Consider the following 18,657-nt stretch of genomic DNA (forward strand, 5'->3'; position numbering starts at 1 on the left):
CCTAAAATGTAGAACACTGGGGCTCCAAGAGTCCCAGTTATATAAGCCTACGGGTACGAGCCTATACGCACACTACTAGAGTTTTCCCCAACCTTCATTGGTTTCGAGCGCCCCCTGCCACGCGAGTTTTGGACAACTCAACGGGGCAACGCTGGACTACTATGAGGCCCCGAAAAAGTAGCTAAACTTCTGATGCAAATTGTAGAGAAACTAATCATCCTATTAAATTGTGGTTTGGCACCTACTTTTAGCATGTTGTAAAGTATTAAAAACAATTATAAAATTTAGAAAATATATATAGTTATATGTCACGAGGTGGCTCTGAACTGACGGTTTTTTTACGGAGGGTAAACGGTGTACCTCCTAACTCAATTTTGGATTATTTGGAACAAAAAAAAATAAAATTTGTCTATTAAATTCGCTGAATAACAGCGTATTGAAAAAACGAATGCTGATTTTCACGAATAATTAATATATAACTCATTTCTTAAATGCTCTATATTTATACAGTATCTGAAATATCCACATATTTGTCTACGTTCATATACGTTCACTCACTGCCAGGAGAAGCATTTTAGGAAATGCAATGTATCATAATTAACGATGTTCGAATTCCAATTAAACCAACCATTATAAATGTTTGCGATGCTTTCTCTGAAACACCCTGCATATTATTTTAGTTAGTTGTACATAATCACTTAATTTCCTCGGCGGCTATAGGTATAAGGAACAATTTTCTGTGAAGGCACAACTAGTGTCTTCTAAAAAATAAAGTAAACCTTCTAATGAGTTTAACTGCAATAATTAGGGTTCTGAGAGCTCGGAGGATCTTACAAGATTGTACTGGAAATAAAATTATCAGGATTTTCTATATCATACTTGGTTAAATTCTTGTATTGTAATTTTGTTGTTATTATATATTAGATCGTTATTGATATTCCTACAAACTGTCGATAACTTCTATTTTGTTATCCAATGACAACACCCATCTCTTCACGTTTGCCGTTCATTTTGGGACGTTTAACTTTACATGAAATGCCAATACTTGTGAGTGTCTAACGATAAGCTCGAATATGGAAATTGAAGCGTAGCTGCAATCTATTTTGATGACAGTACATTGCTTACGCATGATGCGACGTTTCTCTAACCATCGTTCCGGAACATTAATTTTCATAGGATTAACCTTTTGATAATTGTTGTATTACTAACTTTTTTTATTAGTTGTACTGGGTCTGAGTTAGGTCTAGGTCCGATGATATAAAAAAAGGTGCTACCACCAGAAAATAGGTTATTCCTTGATTTCCTTGTGCAAAAATAAATTCATATTAAGATTTGTTATATTTTACTTGTCATATTGATGACACTGGTTAATTCTATGGAATTCTCTCCCTCTATTCTCTGCACTGCATATAATAATAATAATAATATTAACTTTTAGAAGAAATAACAATATAGAGTTTTGTATAACTAATACCAGAGAATTTTAAAATACATAATAACATAAAATTTTAAAAAAGGTAATAGAATAAAATTTTCGCAAAATTCCTACCAAACTGTTTTTTTTTCTCATTATTCACCTTTCTTTCAACTATCCCTGCAGGCTCCTTCAAATTTTAACTTAGAAACTAAAAATATTGTAATATCGAATCGTATTATCGTGACAATCTGCCATATCACAACAAATCCGCATCCTTTTTACGCAAATTGTTATTATTATTATTACCAAATATGTAAGTAACACGCTCAGGACGTATTTTCCCGAACGCCTCCAAACGACCAAGGGGTTCGATTTGTCGTTAACACTTATTTTTTCGAATATATATATATATATATATAATATATATATATATATATATATAAATAATATATATATATAATATATATATATAAATAATATATATATATAATATATATATATAAATAATATATATATATATATATATATATATATATATATATAAACAGAAAATGGTAAAATATATGCAGTGACCCACCGGTGGGTCAATCTCACTATTTTATGTTGCTGTTCCCGACTTTCTTTCTTTATCCAATTTCTTTTCCTCCGGTGTTGTAGGTACCTAGGTACTTCTATTTTTCGATAGTATGTAGATATTAATCATTTGACGAAAATAGATGATTATTTTCAAAACAGTATTCGATAATACATAACTAGAAAATATGTGTTTCACAATGATTCTTCAACCGAACAAAAATATTTCCGAGAAGTATTATGCAGGTGCAGATGTTTTGGCGTCATAGCACAGAGTTTTCACGAGTACGTCAATTCGTTTTGTATATTTATGAAACATATTCAAAATATGTTTAATCACAGATATATGTTTGAAAACTGTATTGCATTTGTACATTAATTTTCTATTTAATTTAAAAAAAATTCTAAATATTGCGCCATACCTACCCCCACAACACTTCTCTCTATATTTTGTTGGAATAATGATTATGAAATCGTATCCTGATGTTGGTGAACTATACACCACATATTCATTTAATAAAATAAAACTGAAACATACTCTTTTTACATTGTCTTGGTTTGTTTTGTCACTATGAACATTTTGCTTGCGGTAACTCACCGGGTCCTGCCGTCCTGGACGTGTCAAGGAAGCTTAAAAAATCACACCCATAAGCGAAAGCTTGTGACGCAAAATTTAGAAGAAACGACGAAGTAACAAAGTTCTCCTTCGTATGTTCAAGTGACCCCCGACTGGGATGCCGCTGTCAACTACGTCCTAGCCAGAAATGGTGGTGGTGTTCATGACTGGACTCTGGGTGCTGGGGCCAGATACAAGATCGACGAACAGTCGGTCTTCCGTTGCAAATTCAACAGTGATCTTCAGCTGGGCATGAGCTTGCAGCAAAAGCTCGACGAGAGCGTCACGCTGTCGCTATCGTTCAACATCGACTGTGCGAATGTAACGAGAGGTGGCCACAAAGTTGGTTTGGGCCTTGAAATTCAAGGGTGAACTGCTACGGGACGTTCGTCGTCCCAGTGTCCTTTTCGAAAAACGCTCTTTGTCTATATGATTTTAGAGCGCCTTTGTTTCGCGTCTATATTGTGATCGTTGATATTAAACTGTCATTATTTATAGTAAATCAGTACCCCCCTTGACCATTCTTTATGTTTCTCTAAAACTACTGTGAGCCCCGGCAACTGTGGGGCTATGAGAATCTTTTAAATGACAAGATATCTCTCTAAAATTACGTTAACACTATGTGGCGTAGGCGTGCTTTTACGCCTAGGTATTTCTATTCTGCGCACGGTTTTGGCGTGTTTCCACGTAGATACTTTCTGGAAACTGGAAAGCATCGACAGTATTGCCGGTAACTCGGAATTTTTACTTTGTTTTACTTACTATTCTCTATTTTCGTGAAAATATTATCAATGGATTGACGAGAGCCTTCTGACGAAGAGTCCGAGTATATTTAATTAATTAAGTATATGCGCGGGTACCTAATTGGCTTACGGAATTCCGACGAGATTCGAAATACGTATAATTGCAAATTGACACATTTTTATCGGAGAAACCTCGCCTATCTGTTGATACTACTTCCATGAACATTTCATAGACAACATAGAAGTTTAAATTATCATTAGTGTCAGCATATGTTCAAAGTGCGGAGCGAGGTGGACGAAACTTTCCCAGCAGAAGCGAATGAGGATGCATTCTTGGAAATCCTTGCGAGTCAAAGTTTAAAATTAACACTGTGTTTCGACTCCTTATCGAAAGTGTTTGAAGCTGACCTGAACTTAAAGCAGTTTGGTAACAGGACTGTATTTTACTGCTCACGAATTACCATAAAACTGCTTGTGTTCTATTATTATTCTAAATCTGAATTTTAAATATTTATGCTCGTGAATCGTTGAAGTTGCATGTCATTAACGAGAGATATCGGGATTCCTAAATTTGATACAGAAGGTTAAGAGTCTTAAAATTTAATTTTGCCTAGACTCTTTGCAAACTTTTTTCTTTTTTTGTAGAATGAAAGTACAGTAAGAACATTATGGTGATATCTCCATAATTTTTTTTGTAACAGACTTACGGGAACATCTTGTACATGACTTTTAAATTGCGTAATAGAGCACTAAAATATTCGAAGGATTAAAGACTTTACCGCTGAAAGGGTTCCCAATGGTTTTTCTACTACAACTTATATGCACGCACGTCGCAACGCAATATGTACTAAGTAGAGCTGTACGAGTACTTGAATATTCGGGTAGCTTGAAATCCGAACCAATCCGGGACTCGGTTTCCAAGCCGAGCCGGGTACCCGAAAGAACCGAGCGGCTCGGACAGAACCAAGTACTTGAATTTTTTTCAAGCGGCCCGAAAGAAACCGAGCGGATTGGATGGAACCGAGCGGATTGAATTTTTTCAAGCGGCCCGAAAGAAACCGGGCGGATTGGATGGAACCGAGCGGATTGAATTTTTCCAAGCGGCCCGAAAGAAACCGGGCGGATTGGATAGAACGAAGAGGATTGAATTTTTCCAAGCGGCCCGAAAGAAACCGGGTGGCTTGGAAAGAAACGAGCGGTCCGCTCGACCTTCATTCGGACCGTTCGTTTCTTTCCAAGCCACCCGGTTTCTTAGGGCCCGCCCGCTTACTTTCCAAGCCGCCCGGTTTCTTTCGGGCCGCTTGGAAAAATTCAATCCGCTCGGTTCCATCCAATCCGCCCGGTTTCTTTCGGGCCGCTTGGAAAAATTCAATCCGCTCGGTTCCATCCAATCCGCTCGGTTTCTTTCGAGCCGCTTGAAAAAAATTCAAGTACTTGGTTCTGTCCGAGCCGCTCGGTTCTTTCGGGTACCTGGCTCGGCTTGGTTTTTCAAGCCGAGCCAGGCTCGGCTTGCTTTTTCCGGGTACTTGATCAGCTCTAGTACTAAGGCTGTTCGAGTACTCGGAAAAAGCGAGCCGAGCCAGGCTCGGTTTTTCGAGCCGAGCCGAGCCGAGTACCCGTAAAAACCGAGTGGCTCGAAAGAACCGAGCGGCTCGATAAAACCGAGTAGCTCGAAAGAACCGGGCAGCCCGAAAGAATCGAGAAGCTTGAATTTTTTCGAGCGGCTCGAATATACTTGGAACTTGAACGTTTCAGGCAATACGAATGTTTCGAATATTTTAGGTTACGTTTATCTACGGGAATGTAAATAATGGTTCTCAATAACTAATGTGAATAATTAAAATGTAAGCTATACATGGAAATATTCTGTAACTTTTGAAAATAAGTACTAACTTCAAATCTTTCTTTCTTTTTTCATTTTTTTTTTGTGTATTTATGAACGTATTCATACACTTCTCTTTGTGTTATCTTTCTTTTCTTCTTACTTTTTTCTTCGTAACCTAAAATATTCGAAACATTCGTATTGCCCGAAATGTTCAAGCTTCAAGCTATAGTGCCTCTACGAGCTATAGTGACTTAGGTGTGAGGTCACTCAGTGGGGTCTTAACCGATACCCTGCTGGGTACGGGCCGCCAAACGTACCCCCTACTACCTCTTGCAGGACTGTGTTTAGGGAAGACCAGGACAAAAGTGGGGTCCTAAAGGGTAAAGTCTCCAACATTACTTCAAGACATGCAGTGATTTTAATTTAAAATAAGTTGTTAATATAAAATAATTAAATTACAACTGTTCTAATGCAGTACATATACCTTACTACAATGGATTTTTATTTAATATGTGCTGACAACGAGACAAATTTTAATTGCCATAGCAAAGCTTAATTGATGTCTTTTAATATTGATAATTAATTTCTTCAATTTCTTTTTTATTTTATTAAAATCGAAATTATATTACTTAATCTTTAGGGCCCCGGTTTTGTCCTGGCCATCCCTAAGCACAGTCCTGCAAGAGGTAGTAGGAGGCCACGTCTAACGGCCCATAGCCAGCAGGATATCGGTTAGGACCCCACTGAGTGACCTCACACCTAAGTCACTATAGCTCGTAGAGGCACTATACTCGACACAGTCGGTCTGCTCGAAAATTTCCATCTGCTCCAAGTATATTCGAGCTGCTAGAAAAATTTCGAGTTTCTCGGTTCCTCCGAGCTACTCGGTTTTTACGGGTACTCGGCTCAACTCGGAAACCGAGTCTCGGCTCGGTCCGAACTTCAAGCTACTCGAATATTCGAGTTCTCGAACAGCTTTGATATGTACCTATAACGGATCTATGTGATCTGAAACGGAGTTTCGAAAGACTTGCTTTCGATCGAGGAGTGCGTAATGTGCTGTTGAAGACGAACGTACATTTTTAATTTTAAGGAAATTAATTGGTCACTGGTTCAACGATATTCTTTAATACATATTTTATTTCAGGCGTATGACAGGAGTATTTGGTTGATATTCGCGACTGAAAAATATTTTTAATGCAATGTCCAGTTCTCTGTCTCTGAATGTATTTTCAGCACTCGAACATTTTTGGTTGGTAGTTTCTTCAGAAATTTTGCAATAAGCTTATACTCATCTTTCTACTTTTATTTTTGTTTTAAACTGAGATTATTTTACTTCCTCGAATGATACTAACAATGATTACACTTCAGGATTTGCCGAAAACTTAACCAACCGAGATGATTTACAATTTGCAAAGAGTACCTGTAAAATAAAGTTTATATCACCATCAGGCTAATAATCTCTTCCAATTTCTTGACTGAAATTGACCCAAGTATTTTAGATACAAAGGAAAAACAATGCGATACACGAAGAAAATCGAATATGATAATTATAACTTTAAACAGATACAAGCAATTATCACATTAACGTATTCTTTCCTTATAACATTTGTATAAAGAAATGACTAAATTGGCTAAACACTTTTCATATAGCTTAAACTAACACCCGCGTAGTTTTTTTTTTTATTTAATTTCACTAAATTTTCTGCTGTGTTATTATCATATTATATAATAGAGTTGAGGATTAATTTGTGTTTTGAATATTTTGCACCATTTTACTTTATGCTACTTTATTACCTACTTTACGTATATTATATTTATTCCTTTACACTGGCCCTTGCTTCTTTTTAGAATATAAAAATGACAATAATCGACTGCACTCTTCGTTCTAATGGAAACACTTTTAGAACGCCAATGCACATTCTTAAAGCATATTACGCACTCGATATTTTCGAGCGTCAATGCCAATGGAACCGGAAATTAACGAAACCAGAACGTTATCGATTTTGTTTCAAGCGTGTAGCTCCATTGTGAACGAAGAAGTAGTTTCGACCGAGTTTTTTAGGAGGACAGATGAAAATTTGCGAGTTTAAAGGGGATGGTTCAACCCTGTAGTGAATTTTCAATATTGGAGAACACAGAGGATTCGTTACAGAGTATGTACATGGTGTACCATTTTACAGTATTTTACTGAGGGTATGTGGTCGTCCTTAAAGCTTTAAATTATGCTAGACTTTTGGGGGGTGGGGTTTGCGAAGTTCTTACGTTTTCTTACAAGGGGGAGAAGGAGTCAAGTAGCGTCTTACGTAATATTTTTTAACCGAATTTTCAATATGAGTAGTCTAAAAAACGATGTTTGAGTCTATATCTTCGATATTTATGCGACTTTCGGTCCCAAATTTTCAGGAAACATTCATGACATCAAACACTGAAAATAAGGAAAAACAAATTTTTTATCTTTTTCGCATATTTCGGTATATGCCCCCTCCCTAAATGTTTAAAAAATAGTCCTCGAAAATAAAATTTCCATTACTTTGTACGCCTTCATAAATAAAAAGTGTTCGAGAAGCATTTAAACTTTTAAAATTTGAGAAATTTTTTTTTTTTAGTTTTTCCGACTTTTTGCGAAAACCGTTTGTCGTACGAGAAAAAGTAATAGAACATGAAAGATGCTCCTTGTCCGGATCTACAACTTTTGTTAGACTTATTTTTTTATTTGATCAATAATTTGGAGGATATTATATAAAATTGACTTTGGGAACTGTTAAATAATGTTTAATTGTTTAAGGGCCCAGGAGCACCTTTTCCCCTTATCAGACCGAGCTCAAAGGAACTATTCTGGAGGGTGCCCCGAAGACAATTCAAAAGTCGAAAATAAGAGGCACCCTAATGCACATATAATATCTCAAAAATCCTAAGAATTTTTTCCAAAATATTATTCTAGAATTATGTAATAATACGTAACAATAAAATGTGAAGATTACAAAATTCCTACGACATCTAATAATACCAATCATAAGTCCGACGTTAAGGAAAATCTTTAAACGTCACGTACTGCTGCTATTCGCATCAAATAGCACTTTTAAGCCAAGAGGCAGTCGTTGCTTAAGTCACCAATCTTTTCAAGTGCAGAATTTATCAGCTTCGCATTTCCTGTCGCATTTACTATCGACATTGTGTCAATTGCCGTTCCCATCATGTGAAACTGTCATCTACTTCTTCCCCCGTCTAAAACTTCTACCGCGTACAAAATCTTACGATTTTACAAACTAGTGTGGCGATGAAACGTCACTGGAGCAAATTAACTCCGTAGGGCCAGTTTTTGTTGAGCAAATGCCAGATCTGGTAAACGCTAGCCTCGTTGCCAATACTCCCCGACGTACAGCTTTTACTACAAAACGTGAGGCATCTTTGATGATTAGGGAATTAACTAAGCAACAGAAGCTGTTAAGGTTTGTAACATTCGCTGTGGTTTACGACACAGACGTGACTTTTTCGCTCTCAAGAGTTGGTATTTCCTTTGGCTGATCATTTCAAGTTCACTCGTTTATGGGTCGGAAAACTTCTAAATTCGAAGCACATTCGAAAGGCACGAAATTTGTTCTGTCTCCGAACAACGATCGGGGTGTCATAAAACTAGAAGAAGATTCTTTAAGAGGTCATTAGCTCGAAGGTCCCTTCTTAAGATCATTGTATCAGCCTGACCCATGTTTTAAGATCGTATTTATATGAACATATAAGGGGAATAGTAAACACATGTGCATCGGTAGTCCCAGCACCTTGACTGCAACCGTTCAAGAATATTTTCAAGGACTACAAGCTTATATTGAGACTTCTAATCAATTACAGGTAGGTTGAGCAATAGTGAGATTTATAAATGTGCATGATCAAATAGAAGAAACTCCAGAGCCCGAGTTTTCTGGGAATAACGATAAGTATGGCACCTGGCAGCCACAGACCTGTCACTAATTGTAAGTACTGTTTTTCCTACACGTATGTCGTAACTCCTTCCACCAAGCGCTCTATTATTTGGTATCTATATCTATACACCCTCAGAAGAACTTCGAATTTTCACTTAATAACACCAAAGAATAGCTTTGATCCCTCACATAACATTTCCCTAATGAACTCCAAACTTGTACTGGCTACTTTTTTTACCTTGGAACTCGAGTAATGTTACTAATTCGATTGATTGATGGCAATATTCTTTCGAATTGTTGTGACCCAACCGACATCCGGGCGTAACGGCCCCGTGCACATTTTGATTGCCACAATCGCGTAAGTGATTTCGGATGCGCAGCGAGAACCGTCAGCACATGACGAAACATAAAAAACGGGCCAAAGACAGAGGCCCCCATGGTCCCCGCTGCACCCCAATTAGAATATCAGAACGATGTACGAGTGATGACGGATCAGAATCTATGCGAGGCTCACACGCGACAGTCCTATTGTCACTGTAACCCAGATCGGGACAGAATAAACCTTGTTCAATCCTACGGTGAGTCCTATCTCTTTAACCGGCCAAAAATCCTACTACCCCCGGTTTCCAATCGAGTATATCCATCCCGGCATCCTTACACGATTCATCGGAGCCCGTCAGACAACAGCGAAGAACGACCAAGAAACTTTACGAGATTCTCAGTGAGAATCCGGAACCCCGGCACCTTGCGCAACAAAATGCTCGTACAAAAAGGATGCACACGAATAGTGACTCACCTTGTGTCGTGGAACTGCTGGCATGCTACTGGTCCTTCCACGATACTGCCTCGGTCCGGGTCCACGTGACCCAGACGTGGAACCAGCTGGTCCGGCTGGACTGGTTGGACTGGGACCACCTGGGCTCGCCCCTGGGCTCAAGTGGGATGAGCTCGATGCCGCCCCTGGGCTAATAGCGGGGGTTCTAGTGGGACTTCTCGGCGAGGGTGATAGGTGACCCCATGGGCCAGCCTCTGCTTGCAGAAACCTGTCGTTCACGAAGGAAATATGTTGTGAGTCGCGATTTAAGTTTTGTACGATTGCTAGAAGCTACACTAGGTTTGAAATTGGGACGAGCGTAATTCCAGGGGGCAGAAGAACTAAATGGTAAAGTGGTTATAAGTTGGATGTTTGGCGGGGTTTGAAAAATGTTTGGTAGGTAGGATGGAAGGGGCGAAAAGGAATGTTGCGTTTCGGCCTGGTCCTGCTAGTGGCCTCATCGGTAGGGCTTACCTAGCAGCAGAAACAGGCATTATCTAGATAAAAAGTGATTGAAATAACATTTCAAATAAAGAGACTTCATTTTTTACCGTTATTCGAAGATCGAATAAGATAAATGTTTTTATTCAAAGCGCCAGAGATGAAGCTGATTATTCGATGGAAATTCCTCCGACAGCGAAAGACACTTCGTTTATTCGAAGGCCTTTCACCTTGCGTTTCAAGTAACGATTCAACTTTCATTGTATCTTTATACTAGAAGGTCGAATAACCAGTGAGAGGCTTTGCGGCCCGACCCGCGCGCGGTCGCCGTTGCTCGGCCATGAGTCATTGATTCTACAGAATCTGAATTTGTTTATTTTTCATCGTACCAATATGAAAGCGATATCAATAGATTCCTGGCATTCTCCCGATTAATTAAAAAGAAAATAATTTAAATCGGACTATTTTTAACGAAACGGGATTTCAACCCCTAGTAGCATCTTTGGTTGGCCAACAGTAGCCAACAGTTGGGAATTAGTGGGGATATAGTTAGTGTTTTTGCCTACAAATTCCCATCATAGGGCCTACGGCCTACGGTAAAAAAGTTACGACAGTTTGCCAACGAATATTCAATGTTGGGCATACAATTATTATGGCTGGTTAATTAACAAAAAGTTGCGACAGTTTGCCAACGAATATTCAATGGTGGGCCTACAATTATTATGGTTGGTTAATTAACAAAAAGTTGCGACAGTTTGCCAACGAATATTCAATGTTAGGCCTACAATTATTATGATTGGTTAATTAACAACAAATTTACAACTATGATTAATTAGTCGACATTTGTCGTCTTTCAAACGTCAGAAAATTTGCTACATCCAAAAACCTGTTATTATATTCCAAGTTGTGACTTTTTTCTTATTTATAAATGCGTAATGAGGACGTCTGTCTTAAGACGAATGTGAAATTTTGAAGAATGAATCTAAAGGTTGAATGATGATATTTTGTAGAATATTTCGCGTCACTGTGCACTTCTTATAAACAATTACCACTAGTTATATAACTAGAAATTACATGCGTTTACAACGAAGTGTGTTGGGTAGTTGCGAACGGGGAGTCTCGCGTGAGACACGAGCCGTGACGTCGCCTGCCCGCAGGCTCTCCTATAGTTTTCGTCTAATTGTAAGTGGTCTCTGCTTGTGACAGTAGCGAAATTATATGCAAGTGCGAACGACAGCAATTGTGCGGCTTCACTAAGTTGTTTTGTGTACCGCATATTCATCAGTGTTTTTCCTTCCTTAGGGAATGCCCCAACGATGCCGGGTCCAATGGCATCCCCACATGGCGGAAATCCTGGCATCTCTCTCGAATCAATAAAGAGTGGTAAGGCCCCTAGGGAGTCATTTAAAAGATTAAGAGAGGCGAGAACGCCGAAACTACATTCGCTCCAGCTCGACAAGTTTTTAAGAGCTTTCTTAAAGAAAACGCTGCCAAGAAAACAACCAGCAATATATTCCCTAACCTAGAAGTGGCCCGTGCGGCCAAAGCATCAGCGCCTAGAGTAGCCAGTGGTCATGACGAGAACACCCCCAATGCTCTTCTCTACCGGCGGATGGCTGGAAAACTCCCAAGAAGACCTGCAGATCTCCAAACCTACCTGCGTGTGGTGCAAACGATGCCCCCAGCGATGAAGACAACCGATTCCCAAGCCAATTCGCTAAATATTCCTAAGTAAAAAATTACGGTTAAAGGGACTGACACTGGGAGTCATACCATAACCATTAGTGCCCTGGAGCACCATCAACTTTTGGTTGCAAAGCTTCCCGAGCTAGGCATCCAGTTTTTTACTTATACGCCGAAGGGAAGTAGGTAAAAATCCATCCTCCTTAAGGGGATAAAAGGAAATTTTGATCTCGAGTACATCATGAACGAGATTCTGGATCTTCGGATTCCCAATACCGAAATTTTAAATATATCCAGGTTCTCATTTGACAAAAAGCAGTCTGAGAAATTCCACCACCTAATATAGCTTTCGGCGGAGAGCTAGACGTCGGAGCTGTTCAAAGTTAAAGCTATAGCGTACTAACAGGTGAAATGGGGGCATCTTAGAAGACAGCCCCTATTCCAATGTAAGAAATGCCAAAGGCCTGAGCATGCTAGCAAGAATTTCCACCTGCAATATAGATGCGTCAAGTGCACCCAATCGCATAGCGAGATGCGTGTGCTATCATTCTACAAGATGGGAGGGAGGCCTTTAAGTGCGCCCACTGTGGCTCGCCTGGTCACCGAGCCTCGTACAAGCCTGCCCCTTTATAAAGTTTGCAATGAAGCAAAAAAGAGAGCTCAACACCCTGGTCTGCATCTACGTGATATAACCCAGAGGGTAAGCAAGATCTATCCTGCTATCAGAGCGAATATCTCTTTTGTACAGACGCTTTCAGGAAGGCGTCCTCAACAACACCCCTACAACTCCAACCTGCTAAGACCAAGTCCGGCGACAAGAGCGCCCATGATACCATCATACTCAGGTACCAACACGGAGCTGTCCAGTAACCAGCCACTCCCCCCCCCCCGAAGCCTCCTGCTTGGATTGAAGAATTAAAAAACGAGTTCGCTGCACAGGTTGAGATCCAATTCCAAACCCTGGATATGCGCCGATAACGGCGAACACAGAGCGGATCGACTATATTTTTAATACCCTTTTTACGGATTGATATAATGGAAGGTTCCGTCTTCACTAGTCACATTAAGATAGCAGCTATTAACGTTAATTCTTTTATAGCCCCCCCCCCCCCACCGCCGATTGGATCTTAACCAATTTATTGCGGAGCACAACCATGATATTGTGTTACGATCAGAGACTAAACTGAACGCTATCCACAAAATCTCCCTCCAGGGTTATGAAATATCATAAGAAATGACAGGCCGAACGCAATGCAGGGTGCAGACACGGCAATCGTGATCAAGCGAAACATTCCGTATACGGTTTGTAATTTCTCTTCATCTACAAGGAATGCAATCCTGGAATATTTAATAGTAAAACTCCCAACGAGAGGTAATAATACTGTTTTCATAGTAAGCGAATACGCCAACAATGATAATCGCGACCTTTTTATCAGAGAGTTAAATAGTTTATTTACTAGTCTTAAGTTACACTGTCTCAATAACTTTTACATTATCGCGGGCGATTTTATTACCAGAAGCAAGGCGTGGGACGACAGGGCAAATAATCAGCGAGGCGCGTGCATGGGTCGCTGGGAGACAATGCATGAAAACAGATTCAAACTCAGAGTCATCGCGCCATCGACCTCTATTCTCAAGCCGGGGCAGACTTATTTGGACATATGTCTCGCTGATGCCAGGCTGAGTCTGCTGAACGGTGTCAATGGCCGGGCTAGCACTCTACCGTATGATTGTGATCACACTGCAATCACTCTCAGATTCTATTTAGAAAGCCTCTCGAATTTCTCTCCTGTAAAGCAAGGGCTGGGAGCAATAAATTCCAAATCCAGACACTCAGCCCTGTTACCAACGGTAGTGTTAACATCCCGCACAAGCAGGCAGTCAGATACTTAGGAGTACAGTTAGACTACTTCCTTACGATTGGCACACATAAAAGCAATCCACGCTCGCGTGTCTGCCCATGGAGAAGGATTCGCGGATCGCTGTTTGTTCCTCACAGGCCACGTCGTCGAACACGAAAATCGAATCGGGTCGAGTGTCTCTAGGCGGGACGATCTCGGCGGTGTCCGAGTAGGGACGGTATCCGAGTCCGCCGACGCGCGACAACTTTCGCTCCAGATACCGATACTTTGGTTGTCGCAACGATTTAGAGTACACGTACACGTTCTCGAAGCGCAAACCATTCGGACTCTCCAGCAGGCTGAGAAGCACGTTTGTTTTCCCGCATCCGGACGAACCGCAGATCACGGCTCGCACGCTGTTCGGCAGCAACGAACCGTGTCGGCGCGATCGCCTCTCATCCCACGTCACATCCTCCAACGTTCTGTTCGCGGTCACGCGAATAGCGTTCGGCTGTTTGGCGAATCGCATGGCCCCTCCTCGTCGAAAATCTGTAACACGATACCTATTTACACCCACGGCGACTGTCGAGCGACTCAGAATCGTAATATTCGTCGAATCGATCACTATCGAAGCACTGTTGACTTGCGAATGTCCTTGCAGCCCCGTGTATCTGCATTTTCATACGTATGGTTGCGGTAACGTATAAATCGAAGAAGAAGAAGTCAACGAAGACAGGATCGGGTCTCGTGAACAGGATCAAAAACCGTTTACCGATAGAGCTGCACATTCCGGGTTATCAGTTCTGCGCACCGGGGACGCGTTTGCTGAAGCGATTGGCTCGCGGCAACGAAGGTATAAATCCGCTGGACGCCGCTTGTCGAGAGCACGATATCGCGTACTCGCGGCCCCGGGACGTGGAGGGTCGACGCGAGGCGGATGTCCCGCATGATCGTCAATGCGAAACAACAACACCACCACCAACAACAACAGGTGTACTGATAAAAACGGGGAGCGGAACGAGAACAGGAAGCAGAAGAAGCGGAAAGCCGTTGACTCATCCAAACGCGCGTTTCCTACTATCCCTAGGATGCATCGTTACATATTAACATATTACTTACGTACATACGTACACGATGTCTACCATATTTGACGTGACGAGTACGCCGACTTTCGACGATCGTATCACAAAGATCGATGTGCACGCTTACAGTCCGTACGCCAACAGGACGTTCGACAATAACGATGAGATAAGAATACCCATTCAGCAACAAGATCTGTACACGCTCCCGTGCGAAAGTTATCTGTACGTCGAAGGTCGCGTCTCTTTGATGACAGCCGCGACGACTTTCGAGGACGTGAAAGCCGCTGCGAGAGTTTTTCTGGACTACAACTGCGTCGCGTTCATGTTCCACGAACTGGACAGAGTGGAGATCGATCGTTTTAGAAATCCGGGAATCACTACCGCGCTGAAATATTACGCGTCGTTGTTCGCCGACAGGAGCAAAGCGCTGATGAACGCTGGTTGGAACCATACCATCGCGTACGACAAAGACATTTTCAATAGCGTGGCGTTCAATTCCTATATGCCCCTGTACGCGTTACTGGGATTCTGCGAGGATTACAGGCGTATTGTGATGAACGCGCGACACGAGTTGATCCTGATTCGCGCGCGACTCGATACGAACGCGATGTACGCAGCCTCCATCACCCCCGCTATAATACCGAAACTCAAGGTCAACAAGATACAATGGCGTATGCCCCACGTCGCGTTAGAAGAGATGAACAAATTGTCGATGCTACGTCTCCTGGAAAGTGATCGATCGATCGCGATGAGTTTCCGATCGTGGGACCTGTACGAATATCCATTGGTGCAAACGACTACGAAGCATACGTGGACCGTGAAAGCCTCGTCGCAGATCGAGTGTTGGAGATCCGTTTGGTTCTTGTCAAAGAGCACGCTCTCTAGCACTTCACCCTGTCTTTCTTCAATAACCATTAGAAAGCGTGAGGCTGACTTCGAACTTCGTTGCCCAAACCCAAGGCGAGTCGATGGGGGGCTCGAAGTGTCTTTTCGGTTTTTCCGCAAGGGCTACCTGCTTGTAGGACCCTTGAGGGCAGTTGGATTCATAGCTTCAGACAGTACACAGCGTCTTAGCAGTTACAAAGCTAAAATTATATTCTCCGTAAACTCCATGTACTGGAAGAGTTTTCACTTTTAAATAAAGTATCGTTTTAAGTTTTTTGGAACGAGTGTTTAATCTCCTGGTACACAACACGAGAAACCACGATACGTGATATTCGCTATGCAAACCGATCGGAAGCATAATCTCGAGAATAGCGCGAGCAGATTCGACGCGTGCAAACTCACAAACGTACGATTGTTTCTGAATTCCGAGGCGTATCCGTACGACGACCTACATCTGGATTTCGATAAATCTAAATACGCGCTCCTGTACGATATGTACGCGAAATTTACCCGTTCGTACTGTAGCGGTTTCGACGCTAACTCGTTCGTTGGAAGAACGGCCGATTTTACCGCTATGCGTCAGAGGCTCGGGCTTTTTCCCGTGTTGCTGGGTGAGTCGGGCGATGGCCAACGCTGCGTTTCTGGCAACCGGACTTGCCCAGGTAACGGATTTTCGGCGTGCCGACGCGCTTGTCCCGCCAAAATTTGCCGCGCGTTTTCAGCGTCGCTTGGGGCACGCGGCCCTCTGAGGGGGCTGTATAAATAGCCCTCCTGAGGTGCCGCTCACCCCAGTCTCTCTTGAAACAGCCTGTAGAGGCTACGTCACGCGTCGTGTAATTTTCCGCCGAAATCCATTATTGTTGCATCAGTGTTAAACTGAGTCTCGCCATAACGCGAATAAAAAGGAGTGTGGTGAAATAGACCTTGGTATTAATATCCTTCTCGCCCCTCAGTACTATGGCTACGACGAACCGTTGTTGAATACGAACGAATTCTTACGTTACGCCCCTATCGCGATCATAGATTGTTCTCGACAGAACGAGTCGGTGAAGAGTGCAACGGTGGACGTGTGAATCGACTTCGAGTGTGGAGATAACGTACCCGCTAATACCACAGCATATTGTTTGCTCATACACGACCGTATAGTCCAGTATAGCCCTTTGACGAACGTGGTGCGAAACATCACGTGATGCAAACAGCAACTACTAGAACGATGTTGATCACAATGACTTCAGTCGCTATTCTGACATCGTCGCTGCTACTACATACTACTATTGTCTAATAATGTTATCCGTCCTGGTCGACTTACAAGGCTTTAAGACTGAACGTAACACATTCGTCGCTAAGGAAATTGCGATTCTCGCGAATAATCGCGATACAGAAACAACGATCTGCCATTGATTATTCGAACCACCACACTCTTACGCTCGGCTGTCGTCGTTCGAGAAGCTCAAGCGACCTGGCTCACAGCGCATCGTCACGGGCTTCACTGGTCCGATGGTTGGGTACCGTATCATAGGCTTCCAGAAATGATCTCCCGCGAGCTCGCAACCGTCGACGTGGTGTTCGTGAAGGGAGTAGAGAAAAAAGGATTGGCTACTACAACTGCTCCTACGAACACACAAAAACATCGTAGATATCGCTAAGGTGTACGAGAAGAAGAACGCCAACGACGACGACACTGACGAGGACGACAACGGCTACGACGTTGATGATAATTATTTCGGAATCATGCCTGACACAGTCGTTCCTAACCTGAAATCAATGCCTACGGCGAACACTGTGCGATGCGCTTTCTACAATGATGGCGGTTGTGTGTGCGCATTGGAAAACGTTCAGAAAATTTGGAATTATTTGCACTGTGGAATCTGACATGCGTCATACACACACATGAAAAACTTATTTGAGAAAGCGAATACTACGAACCGCACTCTTTGTTAGATTGTGAATTATTAGTCTTAGGCTTGGGTTCGATGATACGCGATGCTCGCTATGTGCCACAATAGTACAAATATGTCTATATGCTTTATCAATAAATGAATCACTTTTTCACACGAATACCCGTATTGTCTGATACCTTACACGATCCTTTCCCACCCGCGGTAGATATCACTTATCCCAAAACTAGCGCTCTTTCGATATTCATTCCTTACTATGTACATTCTCCTACAATGTAACTGTAGTCGCGTGTCCATAAATCACATGATCTATGCAACGCCGATACATCTATATTTACACTCACATAGCATATGTGCGTTATTCTCGGAAGTACCCCTTCGCTCATTAGAGCTACATGTTTTTCGAATCTTCTACGCATAATAACAATGCCTGTGTTTTGTCTGGAGACGGAAAGGGAAAGGGATAGAGGTATATCGTACCTCCCTCTCGCGCTCCGAATTCGAACGACGCGAATCGTACGCGGGTATCGCGCCTGCGCGGCGGCGACGCGGCTATCCCGGACGCCATATGACCTTGGAGCGAAATAGGGTGGCGGGTAAATACGAATTTTTGTACCGCGTATTATTCTCGGAAATGTACCTTCGATCATAATAACAATATATTTTTGGCGTGGTGATAACGCAATGGTCACGCAGGTTTCGACTTGCATACTGCGTATTATTCACGAAAGTGAGCGAGGGTGATCTGACCTTGGGGTGATACTTGCAACATTACAGCTATATGTTTTTCGGTAGATGTTCGCGCGTGGGCTATGCAGGTTTCGATTTGAATCTTCTACGCATAATACCTCCCTGTGTTTTGTCTGGAGAGGAAGAGTAAGAGAGATAGATGCATATCGTACCTCTCTCTCACTACTAC

At 41.9% G+C, this 18,657-nt stretch overlaps 2 protein-coding genes and 1 long non-coding RNA gene across 3 annotated transcripts in view; 2 read left to right on the forward strand and 1 right to left on the reverse strand.

Annotated features, from left to right (window-relative positions):
* LOC143377896 (voltage-dependent anion-selective channel-like) overlaps positions 1–3,273 on the forward strand; it is a 53,943-nt gene extending 50,670 nt beyond the window's left edge. Inside the window, exon 3 of the mRNA XM_076829713.1 lies at positions 2,710–3,273. Within this exon, the coding sequence (XP_076685828.1) occupies positions 2,710–2,978 (269 nt within the window). The 3' untranslated portion in view covers positions 2,979–3,273. The remainder of the gene's footprint in view (positions 1–2,709) is intronic.
* The window catches only part of LOC143377876 (uncharacterized), a 475,856-nt gene that overhangs the window by 402,601 nt on the left and 54,598 nt on the right, over positions 1–18,657 (reverse strand). The window contains exon 3 of the mRNA XM_076829675.1: positions 9,891–10,137. Coding sequence (XP_076685790.1) covers positions 9,891–10,137 — 247 coding nt within the window. The remainder of the gene's footprint in view (positions 1–9,890; positions 10,138–18,657) is intronic.
* Positions 1–18,657, forward strand: part of LOC143377900 (uncharacterized) — a 250,616-nt gene that overhangs the window by 228,488 nt on the left and 3,471 nt on the right. The gene's annotated exons all lie outside the window — the stretch shown is intronic.

Source organism: Andrena cerasifolii, chromosome 16, assembly GCF_050908995.1.
Source record: "Andrena cerasifolii isolate SP2316 chromosome 16, iyAndCera1_principal, whole genome shotgun sequence".
Taxonomy (NCBI): domain Eukaryota; kingdom Metazoa; phylum Arthropoda; class Insecta; order Hymenoptera; family Andrenidae; genus Andrena; species Andrena cerasifolii.